General features: G+C 46.2%; 1 protein-coding gene across 2 annotated transcripts in view; it reads left to right on the top strand.

Annotated features, from left to right (window-relative positions):
* The first annotated feature begins 534 nt into the window (after nucleotides 1–534).
* Nucleotides 535–20985, top strand: part of FAXC (failed axon connections homolog, metaxin like GST domain containing) — a 28354-nt gene continuing 7903 nt past the window's right edge. The window contains exons 1-5 of one of the 2 annotated variants that reach the window (XM_033006439.2): nucleotides 535–911; nucleotides 1517–1652; nucleotides 7046–7242; nucleotides 14312–14529; nucleotides 20211–20327. In XM_033006439.2, the coding sequence (XP_032862330.2) occupies nucleotides 637–911; nucleotides 1517–1652; nucleotides 7046–7242; nucleotides 14312–14529; nucleotides 20211–20327 (943 nt within the window). In that variant the 5' untranslated portion in view covers nucleotides 535–636. The remainder of the gene's footprint in view (nucleotides 912–1516; nucleotides 1653–7045; nucleotides 7243–14311; nucleotides 14530–20210; nucleotides 20328–20985) is intronic. The other variant, XM_033006440.2, reaches the window with a different exon arrangement.

The raw sequence follows: 20985 nt of genomic DNA on the forward strand, positions 1-20985 counted from the left end.
CACTTGGCTTCCCTTTCGGCGTGTGAAGGTGCTTCCCTCCGTCACCTCACGGGCACCAGCGGGAACGGCAGGGAGAAAACTGCCGCGGGGTGCGAGGTGTGTTTGTCTGGCGGGGTGCGAGGTGCGCGGCGAGGCGTGTGGCCGCGATGCCCCGCCGCCTCTCGTCCCACAGGCGGGCTAAAACACGAGGCCCTCGTTCCTCCAGCCACGGAACGGCGCGGCGACGCTGGGAGCGGCGGACCGCGGACATTTCAGCGCGAAAAGCCCCCGGGCGCGCAGCGCGCTCAGCACCCCGTCTTCCCGCCCTCAGCACCCCGTCTTCCCGCCCTCAAATTCGGACGGCGCAACTCCCCCCCTCAACCCCCCCCCCGCCTCCTTCCCCGGGCCCAGCGGGGGCCTCCGCCCGGGCAGGCCCGGCCCACCCCATCCCCTCCCCGCCGCCTTGCGCAGCCGCGCAGCGAGGGCCGAGGGAGCCGCCGTGAGCCGCGCAGCGCGGCGCGGCCCTCCCCGCCGCGGCGGCCGGGACCGGGACCGGGACCGGGACCGGGCCGGGGCCGGTCGGGGCAGGCGGGGGGGGGGGTGGGTGTGTGTGTGTGTCTCCGCGGCGCGGCGGGGGATGCGGTCGGCGGGCGCAGCATGCTGTGGGGGGTGGGCCTGGCGGCGCCCCGCTCCTGCGTGGCGGACCTGAGCCGCAACCGCAGCCTGTCGCTGGGGTGGTGCGCGGGGCCCGAGGAGCCGCCGCCCGCCTTCTATGGGGGCGAGATCGTCGCCTTCCCGCTGGCGGGCGGGGGCGCGGGCGGCACCATGGCGGCGCTGGGCTCCGACTCCTGGTGGAAGAAGACGCTGTACCTGACGGGCGGCGCCTTGCTGGCCGCCGCCGCTTACCTGCTCCACGAGCTGCTGGCCATACGGTGAGGCGGGGGGGGGACGGGAATGGGGCGGGGGGGGACGGGAATGGGGCGGGGGGGCGGCGGGAATGGGGCCGCGGGCAGCCGCGGGGCCTGCGCCGCGCCGGGCGCTGCCTCCCGAGCACTCACCTGAGGGGGGGGGGCGTTGAGGCCTGCTGGGTTGGCCGCTCTGCTTCACCGTGGTTTTGCTCTTTTTTTATTATTATTATTATTATTTTTTAAAAATATTTATTTATTTTTAACACCCTTTATTTACTCTCTGCAGCCGCGGAGGTGGCGCCCTGCCCTCGCCTCCACAGGTGGCCCGGGGGCCCCCGCGCTCTGCCGTCCCCCGGCCGTGGGGCAGGGCCCGTGGGGCAGGGCCCGTGGGGCAGGGCCCGTGGGGCAGGGCCCGTGGGGCTGAGCCGCGCCTGCCGCCCACCACGGCGGCCCCGGCGCCTCTCACGGGTGCTACATCCCGCGAACCGAAACCCCGCAGCCATCCCTATGTGTGTGTTCCTCAGCCGGGATCCTTTGTGTGCTTAGCGTACTGATGCATCATGCACCTGTTTTTTTTTTTTTTTTTTCTTTTTCTGTTTTGTTTTTGAATTCTCTTTCGTTTTTGACAGGAAAGAGCAAGAGCTTGATTCGAAAGATGCCATCATACTGCATCAGTTTTCAAGGCCTACCAATGGTGTTCCAAGTTTATCTCCCTTCTGCCTGAAAATGGAAACTTACTTGAGGATGGCTGATTTACCTTACCAGGTACATGGTGCCATTTCCCTTTACGTTGCAGCTTGCTATAATTGCATGAAATGGCAAGTAGGCATCCCGTCTCTCCTCCACCCCGCCCAGGGAGATGTAAGCATGCAACTACAACTAAGTGGGTATGCCAACACTTTTATGTCTCTGGTTAAATTTGGTGTATAACCTTTAAAGATATGACTTGAACAACATTGGTCTGGAACAGCTCTCATTTAACTGGCAAAGCTAAACGAATGTTAGAAGCTAACTTGGCTGGAAATGCTGAAGCGAGAGAGTAGTCTGGAGTTTATATAATGCTAAATAACACCCCAAAACTAAAGCATAACATTATTTGGTCTTTGAATTTCACCATGATAAAGAGATCAAGATTAGAGAGCCGCATCTTATTTTCCTGGAGGGTTTCTCCTTTGAGCTCTCCTGGGGAGACGTGTTTGCCTTTTGCTTCACCTCCTATCACCGGTGCTTCCCCTCCAGTGAAGGGAGACAGGATTGCTTTTAGAGGTCATAAATACTGCTCCTTAATTGTGTCTGGGTGCATCCTGTGCCATCTTCCCACAGGGGATGGAGCCCAAACTACTCCAGTGAATGAAAGCCAGGAAAGCAGAAATTTGAATCTGTCAGTCTCGCCTGTTAGCGTCAAGGTTTAGTTGCGATGCTGCGAGTCTGGCGTGCGCCTTGTTGTGGTGTCGGTAAGCTGTACAACGTGCAGGCTCTTTGAAACGTGGGACCAGTTTCTTTTCTGTTTGTATAAAGCATTGAGCGCGTTTAAGGTGATACAACAGTGCTGATAAATATAATGAGGATCTTGGGTTGAAGAAATGTCTTCCCCCCCCCCCCCCCCCCCCCCGCCGAGTGATGTAAATTTGTCCTCTTACTTGGTCTGAAAGAGACTGAGCCGTGGTTATGTTGCACGCTCACCCTGCATGGGCTCAAGTCACTTTTTACTGCTGCATACCAAAGTGTTAGGAAGAATGTTTTGTTTATGTCCAGTGTTTTACAGAGGAGAAGCAACCGTATTACAAGGTGGGTTTTTTTTTTTTTTTACACATTTGTGGTTGATATTCATTCAGCTTCATATACAGTTAAACTCCTTTACATTGGGAGTGAAGGAAAACCTAATTAGTATATTTTGTTTAAGTCTTTAAAAGCCTGAGTTTCATGTTCATTATCTTACGATTTAATGGTACTTGAGTTAGATACTTCAAAGCATTAAAGAGGGAGATGTCTATCCATGGGACGTATTTTCCTCATTTAGGTTTACAGAACCTGCAAGATACTGGAGTTTGAACATGTAATTGGAGCAGGAGTACTTGGTGCACATGGCTTCTCCACCCACAGTAATTTGGGTAGAAGTTGCACGTTTGAAGGGAAAACTATTTTGGTGAGATCTGTTTTCTTTCTAATGGCAGTTGATGTGGTTCAGAGGTTTGCAGTGATCGAAGTTGCTCTGGTGGCGAGTAGTTAAAGAAGGCTGCAGTATAAAAGCTAGTCCTGACAGGATACGGTCGCTTCTGAAAGATAACACTGTGGATTTGTGTGATTCAGGATGGAGTCGTTTAGACAGCTAATGCTGGGTAGAAGTGAGTCACCTAGCTTTTCAGAGAGAGGGATTTCCAGAGGGTCATCCTCCCCTCTATTTTCTGTACTGAAGGTCAGCATTGCTATTTGGTGTTGCATCTCTCTCAACCCCTACTTACCAGCTGTGGATCATCAGGAGCAGCAGTCCTACCTTCAGCAGGTGGCAGCTCCCTCTTGTCCCTTCCTTCATGTGCTTTTCTGTGCCAGAGCTGGCCTAGCTGGAGCCATGAAGGTTTAGTTTATTTGGCTTTAACCCAGCTCGGTTCCCCGTGCCACGCTGCGGGAGCAGGAATGGGTCCCCCTGGGTGCTGGGAACGCCAGGTTGCTGCTTTTAGCCATGCCGGTTTACATGGGCTTAAGGTGTTTTTGGGGTTACTGACCCTACGTAGGGTTTTAGAGGTAAGTTTGGTGGAGTTAAGCTGAGGATGCAGCTTTTTTTCCTGGAAGAGGCAGGTTCTGTTTCTGTGCTTGTGTTAGGAGTATGGTGCTGCATTTGGCTTTGGCGGGTGGAGGAAGGTATGGATCCCACTGTGGGGTTAAGCGGCAGGGGAGCAGGGGGTAGTAGTGGGGGAGCCAGCGGGCAGCTCCTTTCTCAGCTGGAGTTACGGAGTTTCCTGTACTCAGGAGTACCTGGAGACTTCTATTTTGTTCCCTCGGGGCTGTGTTACCTGTAGGACGCTGTAGGTGACAGAGACACCCGATGCCCCCCCCCCCCGGCGGGCAGCGGGGTGGGTGTGTAGCCGGAGCAGGGCCGGGTGCAGGAGGGAACACCTCACACCTCGCCTCCCTGCGCAGCGGTGGGGGCCGTGGTGGAGGAGCGATGGCACTCCGGGTGGCATCTGGTGCCTCTGGAGACCCGCTCTGGTCATCACCTTCCCGGGGAGGGAGTGCTTCAAGGGGAAGGTTGTGAAACAGAGGGAGGAAAAGGCAGCAGGATGATCAGACTGCTTTTATTTACTCTTTTGATTCCTTGCGTTTATACTTTGTTATAGTGCATCAGACTGTTGAACGACGTGCTCCGTGTTACACGGTGTGCTTTAATGGCATGCAAATGTGGAATTGGGCAGCACATTCCTACCTGACTCTTACCTGAATTTCTCTCAACAGATGCCCTCTTGTAATGTGCTCCTGTTTTCTTGAAGCTGCCTTTCTAGGTGCGAGTTGTCCATCAAAAATAATTTGGACAACCCCACCCTGGCTGGGCTGTCGTAGTACTTAACTGGTCTTGAAAATGTTTGATGCTTTTCTTGATGAAGCTTGCTTTGAAAGAGCCGATCCTGGGTGTTGGTGGACACCTTTTGGGTGTTCCTTGATTCCCTCACAAATATGAAGACCTGAGTGTTTGTGTAATCTGATAAGTACTTAGCAAAGCAGAAATGCCCTGTTTTCATGCCAGGTTTGTGAAAATGGTAGCCTCCTTGGGAAGAGACATGAGTAAAAGTAAAAGCACAAGCAGCAGTAATTGAAAATGTGGAACCTATTTTCTTCTGGATAGTACTATAACATTATCCCAGAAGTGCCTTATGCCATTTTGTTTATGAATTCCTCTCTAAATGAGATTCTGGGGAGCTTGTTATTGTTGTTTTGCAGGTTGCAGTTGAGTTAAATGTACTATGAGGTATGAGGGGATATTTTGTTGACTTGTTTTTGTTTTTTTAATGATAATACCAGAGCTTTTCCCTGCTTTGCAGCTGGAACAGTTTTTAAGTGGAAAATTGATAAATATTTGATGGCAATTAGTAGCAGCCATAAGGATACCAAAGTTTCAAGCCTAAAAATACCCATTTGAGAATGGAGGATACAAGAACACTAGAAAAGATGTGTTACGAGACTAAGGTTTTCTCAGGTCGTTGAAAGATGTTTTGTTTTTTTGTTTGATAACCTGTATGTAATACAAAAATCCTGAGAGGGCTTTTTTAAGTTTAGGTAAACCAGCTTTACCTGTAAGAACTTTAGTTCTCATTTGTGTTTTTGAGAGTGTGATATTAATGTAGTACTAACAAGATTAAATGCAGTGTTTTTTTGTGTAGTATATATATGTGCTTGAAGAAATGTGCAGTTGAATAAGAACTTTTTTTTTTCTGGGTTGCAAATGATACAGAGTACAGTAATTGCAATATGTCATAAACACACCTTCAAGTCTAGTAGCTTCTGCAAAATATCAGGGTTTGTGCACGAGAAGGGAAATGTCATACTGAAAGGGCTTAACAAGGCTTAAGCCAGCAATGCTCAGTGCCATGTATAGACTCACTATGTAGTTCTAGAAAAATCTTACGATTCTGTGGTAAATTCACAGTGAAAAATTATGGAGACCTATCAGTCTGAGTGCTGAAAGAACCTTTCTGATGAAGGAAAGGTCTGGAAGGTGGAAGGATGGGGCAGTGCTCTCCCATGGACCGGAGTAATAACCCCCACATCGCCCACACGTGCGAGCGGGGTGGATTCAGTTGCTTTATTCACCCACGCAGGGATGCAGCAGATGAGACTGTAATCTGGTGGTGTCCCTCCCATGCTATGTGTTCGGGCAGAAATCCCAGAGGAGGCTGCAGCCGGGAGGCATTGTTTTCCCAGCAGTGTTACCCGCTTCCTCTGTTTTCATCCACAAGGGAAGAGCCTCCGGGAATGGCCGCGCGTTCGTCGTGCGCTGCACATCCACGTTTTGAGTGGTAGCCAGGATGCTGTGCTCTCAGCCTGAGCTGGAGGCGTGTCCTGGTGTCTTGCTGCGAGAGGCCCTTCGTCCATCTTTAGTGGATTCAAGAAGGGTAGATACTGGAGACCGAAACAGGTCAGTCCAGAACTGGTAACCCTAAACCTCTAGCAATTAGGAGCTAGCTCCCGAAATGCTTAGGGTGACTGCCAGAGGCTGAGTGCAGAGCCTTTATGCTTTGGCTTTCTGAGCTAGGATTTTGTCATTCATTAAATAACAGGATGCGAGGACAGGAATCACAAGAAAAGAAGAAAGCTCTGCCTTGTGTCTCTGCCTTCTGGAGTAAGAGAGAATTGAAGTCAGATGTCTGATCACGTTTATGGAAGCCAGCAATTCCTCTTGTGTTTGTCAGATGAGACATAAATTCTCTAATCTCTGTGTTTCACCTTCTCCAGCTGCAAAATGGGGAAAATACATTGCTACCTCTGCGTGAGCGCTACGCAGAGTATTGTGCTAGTACTGTGCTGGTGTTGGGCTCTTGGGAGACCCGGTTGTAACAAGTGTGTCTGTAAACATATGAGATTTCTAAGTTATGAAGTTGCAGAAGCATATGTAAAGGCAGATTTCCTTCCTGCTCAGTGAGGGAATGATAGGCCTTTCATTATATGCTTATGATAGAGTGTGTGTGTGTGTTACACTTTGGAGGTAATGCAGCTATCAAAGATAGGTAGCGAATTAATCTTTATAAAGTACTTTTGCACAGAACAGCACTTTTCATGTTAAGAGCCATATTCGGTTGTGAATCCTGTGATTAGAAAACTGTTTAGAATAATGGGCCCAATCTTCCCAGAGATCTGAGCATCTCTCGCCCTTCAATAACCCAGGTACTTAAATAATACTACATCATGTGGCATCCAACGTAAAAGCGTCTTAACACCTTGCAGGACCTGGAAATAATTTTATCTGAATTGTCGTACAGGGTAAAGCTGTTGCTCTGATGGAACAGCCAACACTAGTCTAGATCATTAATTTAAAAAAAAAAAAAAAAGTTGTTTGGATAATGTTGCCTTTAAAACCATAGAAAAATATTTATAAAGCTTTATTCTCATTGAAACAGAACCTGAAGGGCCTTTTTTGTCTGTCTGTTTACTTGCTTTCTTTTTCTTAGAACTACTTTGATGGAAAACTTTCCCCTCAAGGGAAGATGCCTTGGATTGAATACAATCACAAGAAAGTGTCTGGCACTGAGTTCATTATTGACTTTTTGGAAGAGAAACTTGGAGTGAATTTAAATAAACACCTTGGTCCACATGAAAGAGCTGTTTCCAGAGCCGTGACGAAGATGGTGGAGGAGCACTTCTACTGGTAAGCTTGCATGGCAAAGCTGGCTGTGTTTTTGTGCTGTCAGATCGGGCCCTGGACGTGAATGATTATTTTTCTCTTGCTCAAAGCTTGGGTACCCAATTATTAATTTCACAATTCTTTTCACCTTAGAAAACTTCTGCTGCTTTCTGCGTACACTAGTATGAGCTGGGGGTAACTCCCCTGAGAGTTGTCGTTCTGTACAGGCAAGGTCAGGAGTCAGCCCTTTGCCTGCAGCTTTGCAGAGGGGAGCAGCAGTGAGCTGTTCCTCCATCCTGTTTCATATGACCTCCATATAGAAACTTCCTTGTTAATAAAGAGCAAAAATATCAAGGTGGCTGAACATGTTTGTGCGTTGAGGGAGGAGGAGAACAAGTCCAGCATTCAGTGTGAATCTAGAATATTGTGTTCTTACAGGTACTGATTTTAGTTATCTCTGTGTATGATTACAATATGGATTATTGCCTTTCCTGTGACACAGGATACTCCTGTTAATATGTATTGGCAACACTGCTAGTTGATAGGATACAGTATTAGTCACAGTATCCTGAGAAGCTGAAGTATGTGTATGGATGGCAAACATAAGTATAACCTTGCTGGCACTTTACCCATTTGACGGGCACCTTTGAAAAGAATACCTGTAGTTTCCACCCTCACCCTTCCCTCTTTTACATTTCAGTCCTTTTTAACTGCCCTTTCCAGTCTGGATTCATAGAAGTAGCAGGTGAACATGGAATCTTGGATGCTACGTTGGCTGCCTCAGCAGGCACAAGGCTTTTTCCCAATAGTTTGCTTTCTAGCATGCATTTAAGTCCTTGCTCTACTAAGTCTTGCATTTATACTGTACTTTTTTTTTTCGTCAAAACAAACAATGTGTGATTTAAATTGAATGCTTTTTCTTTCACCTTGTGACTGAAGATCAACAGCAACGTGTATGTAGAGTTCTTCAAATAATTTTTAGTGTTTTCTGGGAACAATTTTAGCATTCAGTAGGCAGATTTAAATGATACGGTTTAGAAGTGTAATCTCTGCCTTCCAAAAAGTGTGACCTTCACCTCTTGGACTCATCTGCAGTACCATAGCCTCAAAAGTCTGACTCAAGTAGCCTGCAAATGTAACTTGGTTTTGGTTCATTTCCCCTCCCTCAATTATTATAGCTACCAAAGGGAAGAGGAGGCCTTTGAATACCCTAATGCTCTGTCTCCTTACCTTAGTGTTGCTGTTTTGTGGTCCGTAGACTTAACTGCTTTAAATGTGACATCACTGATGACAGACTACACTGCTGCTGTGTCTCAACTAAAAATTGTGCTTTCCCCTGTGAAGCTGTTGGCTGTCCATCCAGGCTCCCTCTGAGCTGACTCGACACCGCTGGGCGTTAGACAGGGGAGCACGGGGGAGCTGGTATTGCAAATTCAGGTGCTGACCCAGGGAAATGGGTGAACAAATCCAGACCAAGTAAGAATAGAGATGTGCGTGCCTGACTGTATATCCCTGTTGCCTTTCCTGTTTAGTCACACACTGGAGTTTCCCTAAGGCATGTATTTTTGCTGCAGTGTAGTTAAAACATCCAACTGTAGGTCTTATTATATGTTGCTGCTGTGTGACTGTACCAGAGGTTTGTTATGTTGGTGAGGTCACACCATGCTGTCTCTCTGTACCAGGCAAGGCCTGAGCACAGTTGTACCGCTGTAATTCCTGGATAACAACTTCGACAATCCTGTAGTTACACCAAAATAAAATCAGGCTTTAGCTGTGTAGGACCATGTTTCTCCCTGACAGCACTGCGTCTGTGCTTGTGGGATCCCTGCACATTGCTCCCTGAATCAGCCCACTTCCCACCAGAAGCTTAGGGTTTGTTCATGGGGTCCTCAAGTCACACGGTGAGGAATTTGTAACCGTGATCGCCTTTCTCCAGAATAAGGTTTTATAAAAACAAGCCTCCAAAGCAGTGATACAAAATGTGATTCATACCGCTTCCTTGCCAGCAGCATGCAAAGTACCTTCATCATAAATAAGTAATGCTGTAGTACATTTATTGGGCAAAGAAGCAAAGTACATCCTGTGGTGTGCTTCTCTGGATAGAGCTAATCCTGGTGGGTGCTCAGCATCTCCTCCCGAAACTTTTTGCTTTTGCTGAGGTAATTGCTCATTTTCACCAATTAGTGCCTCTTGCAGGTGGAAGTTGCTGCTCTGGCTGGAGTTGAGAGCGGGGCCAGTCTGTTGTGAACCTCAGCCCCTAGATAGCCTGCCTCTGCCCCAGGCTGCGATGCCTGGCAGGAGCCAGGCAGAAAGACAGCGAGTGGGTGAGCGCACCTATTTTAGTGCCAGGATTAGAGCATATCTCTGAGATGCTCAAGACTGATTTGGAGCTGGCATTGAAGCTGCTGTCCCTGGAGAAGGCCATAACTATTAAGCTTTTGCTATGTTTAAATCAGCAAAGGAAAAAAGCCTGCTAACCTGAACGGGCATTGGGCTGAGTCAGCAGGGAAGAGACGGGAGCGGACTGATTTTGTGGCCCTCACCCCAGGGCCTGGATCCGGTGTAGGACCGCTGTCCTCTGCTGAAGGCTTGCTCTGGGTCACCTTCTCTGCCTGCACTGACCTGTGGGTCCTCAAAAACCAGTGGGGCACCCACAGCCACCTTCAGTATGTACTGGGGTTTTTGGTGTATCTGCAGCGTGTTTGCGGGATCAGACCTCTGTGTAGTAAGGTGGGCTGGAGGGTGTCAGATTCTCACATCCTCCTGGTGCTGGCACGCTGGGCTTGGGGGCACTGCCAGCCTTCAAACTAGGCAGCTCCTGGTGCCTGGGGAGCTAGCAGTCATTGTGAGATGCCTTCTGGCACTTTATTCTCTGGAGGGAGATCTCGGGTCTGTGGCACTCCCGTAGTGCTTAGTGAGAACCTAAAGCCTTGAATATGCAGCTTAACCAAACTGTCCTGTTAGGTTGGTTTAGCTGTATTGTCAAACACGACCTTAGTGATTACAAGAGTGTGTGTATTACATACACACACACATACATATATTTTACATATATATTTACATATTTTACATATATACATACATATTTAACTCATTTCTTGCTTTGTCTTTCAAGAAGAACACGTAAACAGCACATACGTGGTGAGTGCTTGCACTACAGGGGAAGCATGGTATGAGAATACAAATAAATCTGACTTTGGTTGGTATTCTGACTTGCCATGTATTAAACATAAAATGTGTTTTATATTATAAACATGTTTAAATACATCAAGACAATTATAAGAGCGATGACTCTCCTGCTATTAACAGTGATGAGGCTTGAATGCCACGGGCAGCTTAAAAGCCAGTTGCTCTGGGATGGCTCACAGCAGGTGGGGTTTCTGCAGCTGATTGCGGAATGAATTTGTTGTAATCCTTTTGTGTATCAAGAAATTCCACTCTGCACAGATTCAGATAGGAAAAATAACCCCCAGTTCACATCCTTGTGAACACCTCCCCCCTTGCCTTGATGTTCAGACAGTTTGGGGATAATCAGGCAAGCTGCTGTTGATGAGTCACTTTCTCCATCTCCCTTTCTGATTTATGTATTGAGGCCAAAGCTGCTGTTACATTTAGACTCCAGATTTGCTTCACCTCCGCAGCATTGCTCTTTAACACATTATTGTTTTATTTATACTCAGAGGTTGTTACAGATGTGCGGGCACAAATGGAAATGTTTCCCAAAGTGCTTAGTTCGGGCCAATATTTAAAATAATTATGTCATCCTATAAATACAATCTGTAGTTTAAAATGTATAGTTATGCTGACAGAGGTTATGTAGACTATCTGATTTCTGACATTTTCTAACCTTTTGTCATGTTGATAATACTCCAGTAATGTAGTCTGAGGAGAGGGATAATGGGTGCGATTAAATGCAGAGGAGCACGTTTTGATAGGAAGCACAGATTAGTAAACCTTTCAATAAAATTATTTTAACAAAGTGCTTGTAAGGCAAATTTTAAAACTGCTTTTAGCTGTCTCTCTGAATCTGAGCCTGTTTTTTTCTTTGCGTTGATGTGCTCAGAACCATAACATTTTAGGAGTAAATTCTGTGGTTGTCTGTTTATCTGCCTTCATTGCTCATGTAAATTTGAGATCTGGGACATGTGACAACTTTACTCATTCAAAGTGACAAGCAGATGTTTTAAGATTGTGCTTGACAGTTTAACCTAAGCAGGATTAGCTAAATTCTGTGCAGTTGTGCTCTTCCTGCGTTGCTGTCCTGATCGTTAAACTGATCTCTCATCTCTGCCTCTTCCAGACCCACAGACTTTCTCCTGCAGAGCAAGCGAGCGCTAGGTAAATGTATTTTTGGTCTAAAGTATAAGTTAAATAGCTTTGTGGGAAACCTTGTTCATCCTGTCTCGGGAAATTAAAGCCAATCTCGACCGGATAGATCATTCTCGGGGTGGTGCTAGCTCGCTGGTGTGGTTGGAGTGAACCCAACACAAATAGTGATGGCAAGTCCATAGGGCTCAGCCAGTCTTGTGTGACTGGAGTGACTTAAAAAAGGCTGCAGCAGAGTCTCCTCTCTTCTTTTTCTCTTTTGTTGTGGCTCCTTTTTCCTTGTTGTTCCTCTCCGTGGCCAGGCCTGTTGTCCTAAAGCAACTGAGTTGTGTTGCAGAGTTGTTGTCAGGTCTGTGCTGGGGGAGTGTCTTTGCAGCAAGACACACAACAGTGCTCTCAGCAGGTTTTTCTTAGCTTATTCAAGTAATAAATGCTAACACGGATATAGACAGTATTTGCAGTTATTTCCCATCATGTTCGCATCAAGACCAGAGTGTTCCTTCTTGTTCAGAGCTGTACCTGCCCAAGGGACTTTCCTAGGCCCATGAAACGTGGCTATTGAAACGTTCAACTCTGTGGGGTGCCCTTATGCTTTCAGCACAGTCTTTCCACCCTTCTTAAATCCTGTTTTGCCCTTGTTCCTGGAGCAAGGCAGTCTCGCACTGCGTCTTCTAGCTGAAGTTAATACTTCTGGAGTTTCAGTAGCTGTTTGCTCCAGTGCTTGCTGGCTTCACACTCCCCCTTTTGTGCTGGTGCCTCTCGCTAAATCTGGCTTTGCTTCAAACTCTGCTGTGCTGAAACCAGCCCAATGACTTGAGTTGATCCATCCATTTTAAAAATAAGGATTGTGCAGAACACCCCCGTTCGAAGAGTGGTACTGAAGCGTGTGAGATGTCAGCAGGATGCTTTTGTTATATTAATACCAGTGCAAGAGGTTGTGGAGAAACCTGTTGAGGATAAAAGCCATCAGAAACATAGCAGGTGCATTTTTGTTGTTCACTGCTCATGCATTTGTAGCAAGACCTGCACATGCCTCACTGTTACTGACTTTAATTAAATCAATTTGAGCAGAAGGCATTGTTCTGCAGTGGACAGTTTTTAATAGAATTAAAATGCCTTTCACCCAATCTGTTGGGAGCTTTCTTAAGTTGAGCTGTAAGTGGATTTTTTTCAGCTGTTATGCCAAATATTCTCCTTTTATCTCATGTTATTGTAATTCAAGTAAAGAATCTGTGGAAACTTAAAGATAGAACATTTTCATAGTGTAAGTGGTTTTTGTTTGCTGATGGTTCTGCTGAATTCAACTTCTGTTCATGACATACAGGTATTTGATAAAATGTCCATTTAAAAAAAGTCACAGGAGTTTTCCAGGAGGTACTGCTTTTTTTTTTTTCTCCTTTCTTGAATTAGACGATCTATATCAGTACTGAGGAAATTGTGTGCCATTAGAAATGTGTACAATGATAAAACTGAAGTCATATTCCAAACTAAAAGAATCGAGCTGTGATCATATTGGAAATGGAAACCTTTGATTATCAAGTTAGTATTTAATATAAATGTGTACGTGAACTTGCAACTTTTGGTATTTCAACTTTTCAGTCTAGCTTCACTAGTTTATCATGTCTCCATGAGTCTGTTTTCATATGATCTCAAATATGTAAATCCACTTTAGATTTTGCAGTTTGGAAATTGCTACAAACGTAATGGAATACGGGTATCAACTCCCAGCGTTTCCGAGACCCTGTTGGCTTCATATGTTTGTCATGTCTAATTTGAGATGTCTTCAGCCCATTTTCCAACTTCCCTTGAACTTGGTGACAAAAGTCATACGGTCGTCTTGTTTTTTTTTTTTTTTTTTTTTTTTTTTTTTGTAATGTCAGAAGATGCTAGATATTAAAAAAAGTTAATGTTTCTTTTTTCATAAGTTTCTTGAATAGTGACAGCAACAAATCAGTTTTTTGTTTGCTTACCATATTAATAAAGAACAAAAATTCATCTAGGAAACAAAAACTTAATCTGGTAAGACAAATTTTTATAAAAAGACCTTTCAAAACGATGTATTTGCCATTCAATAAAATGGAAATAACAGCCTGACATACAAGAGTCCTTTAGAAATGTGTGTGTCATAAAATCAACATTTTGAAGAGAGGAAAAATACAGGAGAAGAGTAACTCGGTAACCATCACCCCTTAATTTTTTATTTTATTTTGAAAAGATTGGATCATTGTTGGTTTCTGAGGAGAGCAGAGATCTGAAAAATGACTTCTATGATATTTATGTTGGGGCAGAGTTACTGCTTGGCTAAGTTTCAGCAGTATAGAAAGCAAGGAGGACAGGTTGGTGGGAAAGATTGGTTTCTTTGTGGGCTGCTTTGTTGTTGTTTTCTCTAGGTCTGTGCAATCAATCATCTTTAGCTAATAAATCCTTTTGGCACTGTTGGCACATAACATTTTGTTATGTGAGCTTAGGGAGAATTCTGCAGCTTTTATTTTATATTTCAATGTGAATTGAATTTTCTCTTGAAGTGAGTCACGATTTAGTGAGAGAATAAGCACCGGGCGGTCTGCGTAAGTATTAAAAGTCAGTTTTCTCTGCTGTCACCGAGTTGCCTCAGGGTCTGCTCTTCACTGGAAGCAACCTCTCCATCAGGGCAGCGAGCGCTCAGTGTTGGGAAAGCTTGCTGCCTAACCTTTGTGCCAGCCTTTGCAGGGTGGCGGTGGGCTCTCCGGGTACTGCACCCTTATAACCTATTTTCGCATCCTTCTAGGACTTTAGCTTATTGCCAATGGGTGGAAAATCTTCACGAGACGCAAAAGATGGTGTCGCTTTTTGGCCCCTTCAGCGACTTGCTGAAGTGGATCCTGTGCCATCTGACCAAAGGGATCGTGAAGCGGGAAATGTACGGCCACGGCATTGGCCGCTTCTCGGAGGAGGAGATGTACACGCTGATGGAGAAGGACATGCGGACTCTAGCAGGCCTCCTGGGTAACGTACCACCAGTTACGCGCATTCTGTTTGTTGGCAGCCCGCTGTCCACAGGGTGAAATGGGCTGTGAGTACTTCTGGGCAGCTTGGTCGTGGACGCAAATAACCTCATTTGGTCCGTAGGTGGAGTCCGCACTGCTGCTGCCGCCATTCAGTGCCACCCCTGCTCTGGCAGGGACACTTGTTTCTTTCCTCTCTCTTTGTTACCAAATTGTGTCCCTAGGGGTGTACTCCCCTCTGAGCACTGGGTACGTGTATGTAGAGGAGCAGAACGCGGCCTGTGGTTTTTGGAAGAGTGTTTTGCTGTGTGAATTCAGGAGAACGTAGTGTTTGGTTCTGCAAATAAAGCTTCTTATTTATATTTTAGAGGGTCTTATTTTTTCTTCGCGGGACTCATGGCTGTTTAGATTGTTAGAGGCTGCCATTTGAAAACCCTTTGCAGATGTTATTTTAATGAGCTAGACTTTGTTGTATTTGGTTTATGTAAATATGCTAGTAGGAGATGGGTCTGTGCTGTCAAAATAGGTGGTTTTAGGCTTGTTGGTTGTCGGGGGTGGATCCCATAGTGTCAGTCCCTTAACTAGAACCACATGAACCTCATTTCTGCTATGTAGCTCAGGCTGAAATCTGCACTGGAGCTGTCTGTACTGTGCATCTCACCTTGAAGCCTGCTTAGAGCTAACCGTACTGTGCTTCTGTGTAAAATTTGCATTTTGGGGAACTGGTTTGCGGCAGATTGTTGTTTCCCTTGAGCTTGTGTCTCTCTTGCATGAGCAGCCAAGAGAGATGGTACCTCTGTGGCTGCTTTGCTCCCTGTTATGATCACTTCAAAGAGGCTGCTGTGTAGAGGGCAGGAGGGATGCCTCCCTGCCCTGTGCTCTGGAGGGAAGACGTATTGTGCATGCTCTACAAGGACAAGTCTGAAGTGGATGGAGGGAACAAGGTGAGGGATGCCCAGCAGAAGGCAGAAACTGAGTGCTTGCTGAGAAAGGGAAGGGAGGGAGATGCTTCTGGACTTTCACGTTGTTTTGGAAAGGAAGATATTTACAGAGGACCTAGATAAGGCTGTGTAGCTTTTTTTCTGTAACTGTGTTTTCTGAAACAAACCTGCTGTGTTGCTGGATTGGGAGCAAGGTGGAAGAAAGACATGTGATGCATGGGCACAATGAGCAAGGGGAGCGTTTGTTGCCAACTCCCTTTGTGTCAATGTTTTGTCATGCTGCATTTTGTTTATTAACAGAAAATTACCTTCTCTAGTGCCTCTTCAAAGAAAACCTGGTTTTGGAGCTTAAGAGTTCCCTTTTCTTTGTGGAGAAGGAAGGGAGGAAGAAGAGGTCTGGGCACACCTGCTGCAGAGCTGCAACCAGCTCACTCAACTGTGGGACTACTGTTGCCATACTTTTGAGGTTGGCATTGTGTGACTCCATGTACGTCTCAGACGAATGGGCTTGGGGAACGGGAGCTGGAGGAAGTTCAACCTATGACTTGGGAGCTCAGCAGAGCCCCCTGGTTCTGGCTAGGCAACATCGGCAGGCTGAACGGAGCAGCAACGGATGTGTCTGTGCCAAAGTCATCCCTGTCTGCCAAGGGTAGATGTAGCCTTCAGGAGAAAACTGAAACATGCTCCCAAGTACCTGTAAAAGTCTCTTGCTTGCTTATTTGAAGTCTGCATCCTTCTGTCTCGGGAGTCTATACCGCACTCAGGTTTGTAAAGGTTCGAGTTCAAAGGGATCATTAAATCACCTAGACAAATCTCTGAATTGGGCTGCTTGGTTGCTGTCATGAGGCCTGTGTCTTTTTTCTGTCTTTCTAAAAAGGCATCCAGTTTTAATTACGAGATTTCAGCAGGTGGAGGTGCCACCACTTTCATTAGTAATTGGTGGCAGATCTTAATCACCATCAACATCTGTTCACAATCTGACCTGTTTCAAATTGGAGTTTGTCCGATTCCAGCCTGCAGACACATGCTTGTCCTAGTTCTTCCTCCCTCCCTGGGTGGCCTGGGTCATCTCCTTGTGAAGATAAAAGACTGACGGATTATAGCATTTATTTTTGGTTTGGGTGGGAAAAATCATTGGAACTCCTCAAGGACAAGGTATTTTCTTCACTATATCATTTTTTTTTATGGTACATAAGTTATCAGAAGGGATTTTATTTTTACTTCCAGATTATTGATGAGAATGTTGTGCCTTGTGTACTTCAACAAGCCTTGATGGGCATCTGCTGCATTCCTGTTTTACTCCATTACCAGCTGAAGATTGTACATTTTTCATCTTCCCCTCTGAAATAAATGGATGTCATATTAATCAGGACGCAGTTACGTGAATCGTTATATTTGCCCTTTTGATTACTGGTGTGTTTGTCTGCTTCTCTGTAATTGCCCTGATTTTTTCATTAACACCAGCTTGCTCAGGTTTTCTCCAGCCAGCTGTTTATGGTTGGGTCTAGTAACTGCGGCCTCCAGGTGGTATCCTGGGAAGGGGAGAGGAGGTGGGATGAGGACTTCAAGCCTGACTGAAGACTCCGCTGTTTCGCAGCGGGAAGGAGAAGGTGGTCAGTCAGCCTACTGCCTGCACAAAAATCTCTGAGATTCCCCTCCACAAATATGTGCCAGCGTGTTTTCCCAGAGGAGGAAGCAGTCGGGATTTTGGCTGTTAATTAGAGGCCAATCTTAAGAGTTTAAAAAGTGTGCCTGTCACGCAGAATAGCTGCACGTGCCAAACTGTAGCTGTCAGTCATCAGGCATATAAGATTAATTTAGTGCTCCCAATTTTTTAAGAGAGACCATTCACACGGGAACAAGAATAACTTTTAAATTTCAAGTGCTGCTTCCAGAGGATGACAACTTGGCAGCTGCCAGGTCTTGTGACACTCATTTTGACATTCCCAGTCACATCTTGGGTGCTTTTTTTCTTCCTTTTTTCATTTCTGAGAATCATTTTTCCTTCTCCCATGTACCGATCTGTTTCCCTAACAGGCTCCTCCAGATCTCTTATAAACGTGGAAATTGGAACTAATCCCTCTGCGACGGATCAGACTGCCCCATTGGTATCATCTTGCTCTCTATCCTGCAGTCTTTAAACCACAAATGTAACTTCCGTGTGTTGTAGTAGTTTGCTGCTGCCTGGTAGTAGTGTCAAGAAATGTGGGGAACTGGCCATATGAACTAGCAATATATATAAAATACGCGTTTTGGTAATTATTTAGAAGATGCAAGTGAGTGAGCAGTGCCCATAAATCTGTTTGCCTGCCTCAGGCTTTTGGGTAAATGGGGATTTTGAGCAGGGAGTTGCAGGGCAGCAGCTGCCTGAACCGGCGTTTGCCAACCGTTTGATGTTTTGTGGAGGGCAGGGGTGCTCAGAGCTGAAATACAGAGGAGGGGCTAAGCTGAACGCGGAGCTCTGGTGCGAATTGAGATGCCCCACAGCAGCCTGCGTGGGCTGTAGGTGCTGCTGTGGAAGGGTGCAGGTCTCCTGCTAGCCCTGTGGCTCGTAGATCTGTCTCTTGCCAGGATTTCTTGACCTAGTGCTGAAATGGCTGCTTTTGGATCCTCTGGTGCCTGGGGGAGTGGAGCACAGAGCCCGGTTGCATGGGCTGTGTGCTCTCAAATCCCCAGGCAGTACAAATGTGATCCAAGCGTGACCAGGTGGTTGCATTTCTGTTGGATTAGCCAGGGGATGCGGTGAGGTGTTAGAGATGATTAGAGCTGTGGCAGCCTTGATGCGACGGGCGCCGTGTGATCTGGCATAAAACTAGACACTGAGAGATGATATCTGGTCTGTCAGAAAGTCTTCTGGAAAAAGGTTGCACTGGAAGTTTTGGGAACGGATTGGAACTGATAGAAGGAAATATGCACGGAGGCCGTGGTGCCGGGTGACCCAAAACCAGATTTACAGTTTTATGGAACCACAGCTCTATTTCCTCCTCCTCCCCTTCGTTTCTGCGCACCTGAAGGTGTGGGGTGTTGTGCCTGGGGGAACCACTCTGCTTGCAAAAGAGTGGGATGGTTCAGTCCTCACTCGCTGCCTGCCTTAGTGGTAGCAAGATGGAAACAACAGTATCACTGCCCAGCACAACATCGCTATGAATAGAGTCTCAGGCCCGGTTGTATGGTGCTAAATTCCTAGTGTTGGCATATAACTGTGGTTCGGGGACCAATTTGTGAGCTGTGTTTGAGATTGATGAATGCTAGGCGTCACATAAATACTGGAAAGACACAACATTTACCCTGCACGTAGTTTTCAAACAATAGATTGATGCAGCCATGAAAGAGCTGTGGGGAGTTAACTTGGTGTTGAAATTACATCTGAGAGGCTAGAGGAGGTTATTGTTACTGGTTATTTCTGAGCACTGCTTTGCTACACTACAGTACAGGGGAATGACAGCGTTCATTGTACTGTACTCTGGAATTTGATGCATTTTAATGCTGGACAGTTTTTCTAAACTCACTCAATAACCCCAACATTGAATAACCTGCTGACTTACATTTAATGACCTGCAATTTATATTGGGCAGGGGAAGAATGTCCTGGGGAGATGGGATAACTGGATTTGGAGAATTCAATTACATACCACATTTCACAGAGTTTATAGCACTTTGGGCCAAGGCAGGGACAGTGCAGCCATCTAACCTGACCTCTGCAATACCGCATATTGCACCTCTGTGTGGTGTTTGATCCAGGTCTGGTGCCTGTGATAAGGAAACAGGTTTACACTGGTTTCTTTGCAAACAGTGTAAACTTTACAGTGTTTCTTTGCAAACGGTGGCTTTGAAACGTGCTTCTCTTCCCTACCTTAGGTAGTTCCCCACCTGTTTGTGCTGTGGTGGCCACTTAGGGCCATCATGGCACTGGGGTGCCCAGAGAGGTAAGCAGAAGAGCAGTGTGGAGCAGACATGTCCCTCCTCTGGAACAGGCCAGCCCCAAGCAGCTGCCGTTTCCCCTGCCTGCCTGTGTGCCTGATGTGCCTCTGTTTGGTCCCTGCTGGGTAGAAACCAGTATTTGGGGCTGGGGGCACCACGCCAGTGGTGTGTGAGAGGAGCTGTTCACTCCTGCTCACAGCTGTGTCCTCCTGGAGATGCAGGTCGTTTCTGGGCAGTTGTTGCCAGTCTGGCGGGTGCATCGGTTTCAGCCTGAACAAATGGTGGGAGAGGAGAGCTTTGAGTACGACTTTCTTTTTTCGTGTGATCAGATGAGTAACCTAAAACTGGATCTACGGGCGCGAGAGATACAGGGTGACCAGCTTCTTTCAGTAAGTGCATTCCTGATTTCGAACCACATTTGAACGATTTTTGGGCTTGCACCAAAGGATAAAATTGTGCTTTCGGGCACTTACTGCCTGCAGAGATTTTAAATGCAGCAGAACTAGTGCAGTGTATATGTGCTGCCAGCTGTGGTGAGCGGAGGAGGTTACTTGGCCAGTGGTGGCTCTGTAATTGGCCTAGTTATAGAAGTGGTGAGCACAGAGGAAGCTGCAGTAATGGATTACATCTGTGGAACCCTAGCAAAAGCTTTTGAACCATGTTCAACATCGAATCCCTGCCTTTGAACCAGTGAACCTTTTCAGCTAAATGATTTCAGTAAAAAAAAAAAAAAGCTAAAGATGTAACCAGGGATACTTTTTTTTTTTTAAATTGAAGAGAAATGATGTCCAGTCAAAAAATGTTTGCTGCTGTATTTACAGGTGACAAGAAGTACATTATGGGATCAAATGTTTCCACTGTTGATGCCACTGTCTTCGGGCATCTGGCACAGGCAATGTGGACACTACCAGGGACTCGTCCAGAGAGACTTATCAAAGGTAAGAAAACTTCAGTGATCTCTCATGAAAAACTATGTGGCATTTGCCATGTTTAAACTTAGAGCACTGTGTAAGGGCATTTGAAGACTGCAGCAGCACTTCAACTGCATCTCAAGTTGTTCTTGCCTTTGATGTAGCATTTGTATCCGGTAATGTTGTTTTAAAGTTCTTGTTTGTTTGCTCTTTAATGGTCTACGTGGTACTTGTTTCTATTCCTGGACCTGATCTTTTCCCTGTTTAACATAGCAAAGACTGAATGCTGGGTAAAGTATGAGAAGACAGGAGCACGACCGTGAGCCAGATTCTGCTGAGCTGAGTAGTTTAATTCACGGTATAACTGCAAGTGCTATTGTCCCACAGAAATGACAGCCTTTGCTGTTATTGAAGATGCTGGGCAAGGAAAAAATCCAGCCTGACTTTGGAGTCTCTGTGTTTTTGCATGAATTGGAAACCAACATCATACTCCTCCCCTCCACACAAATTTTTTTTCTTTTTTTTTTATTATTCTTGTGGGCTGGTATAGGCGTGTGAAAGTATCTCTGCATCCATTTTCAGATAAAACCATGCAGTATGAAAAATAGCAGGAGCTAAGGAGGAAAAGGTTGTGAAATAAGTGTAAAAGGAATGAATCTGACCTGTAGTTCTACTCTGCACAAGA

Source organism: Tyto alba, unplaced genomic scaffold, assembly GCF_018691265.1.
Source record: "Tyto alba isolate M040663 unplaced genomic scaffold, T.alba_DEE_v4.0 Super-Scaffold_40, whole genome shotgun sequence".
NCBI classification, from domain to species: Eukaryota; Metazoa; Chordata; class Aves; order Strigiformes; family Tytonidae; genus Tyto; species Tyto alba.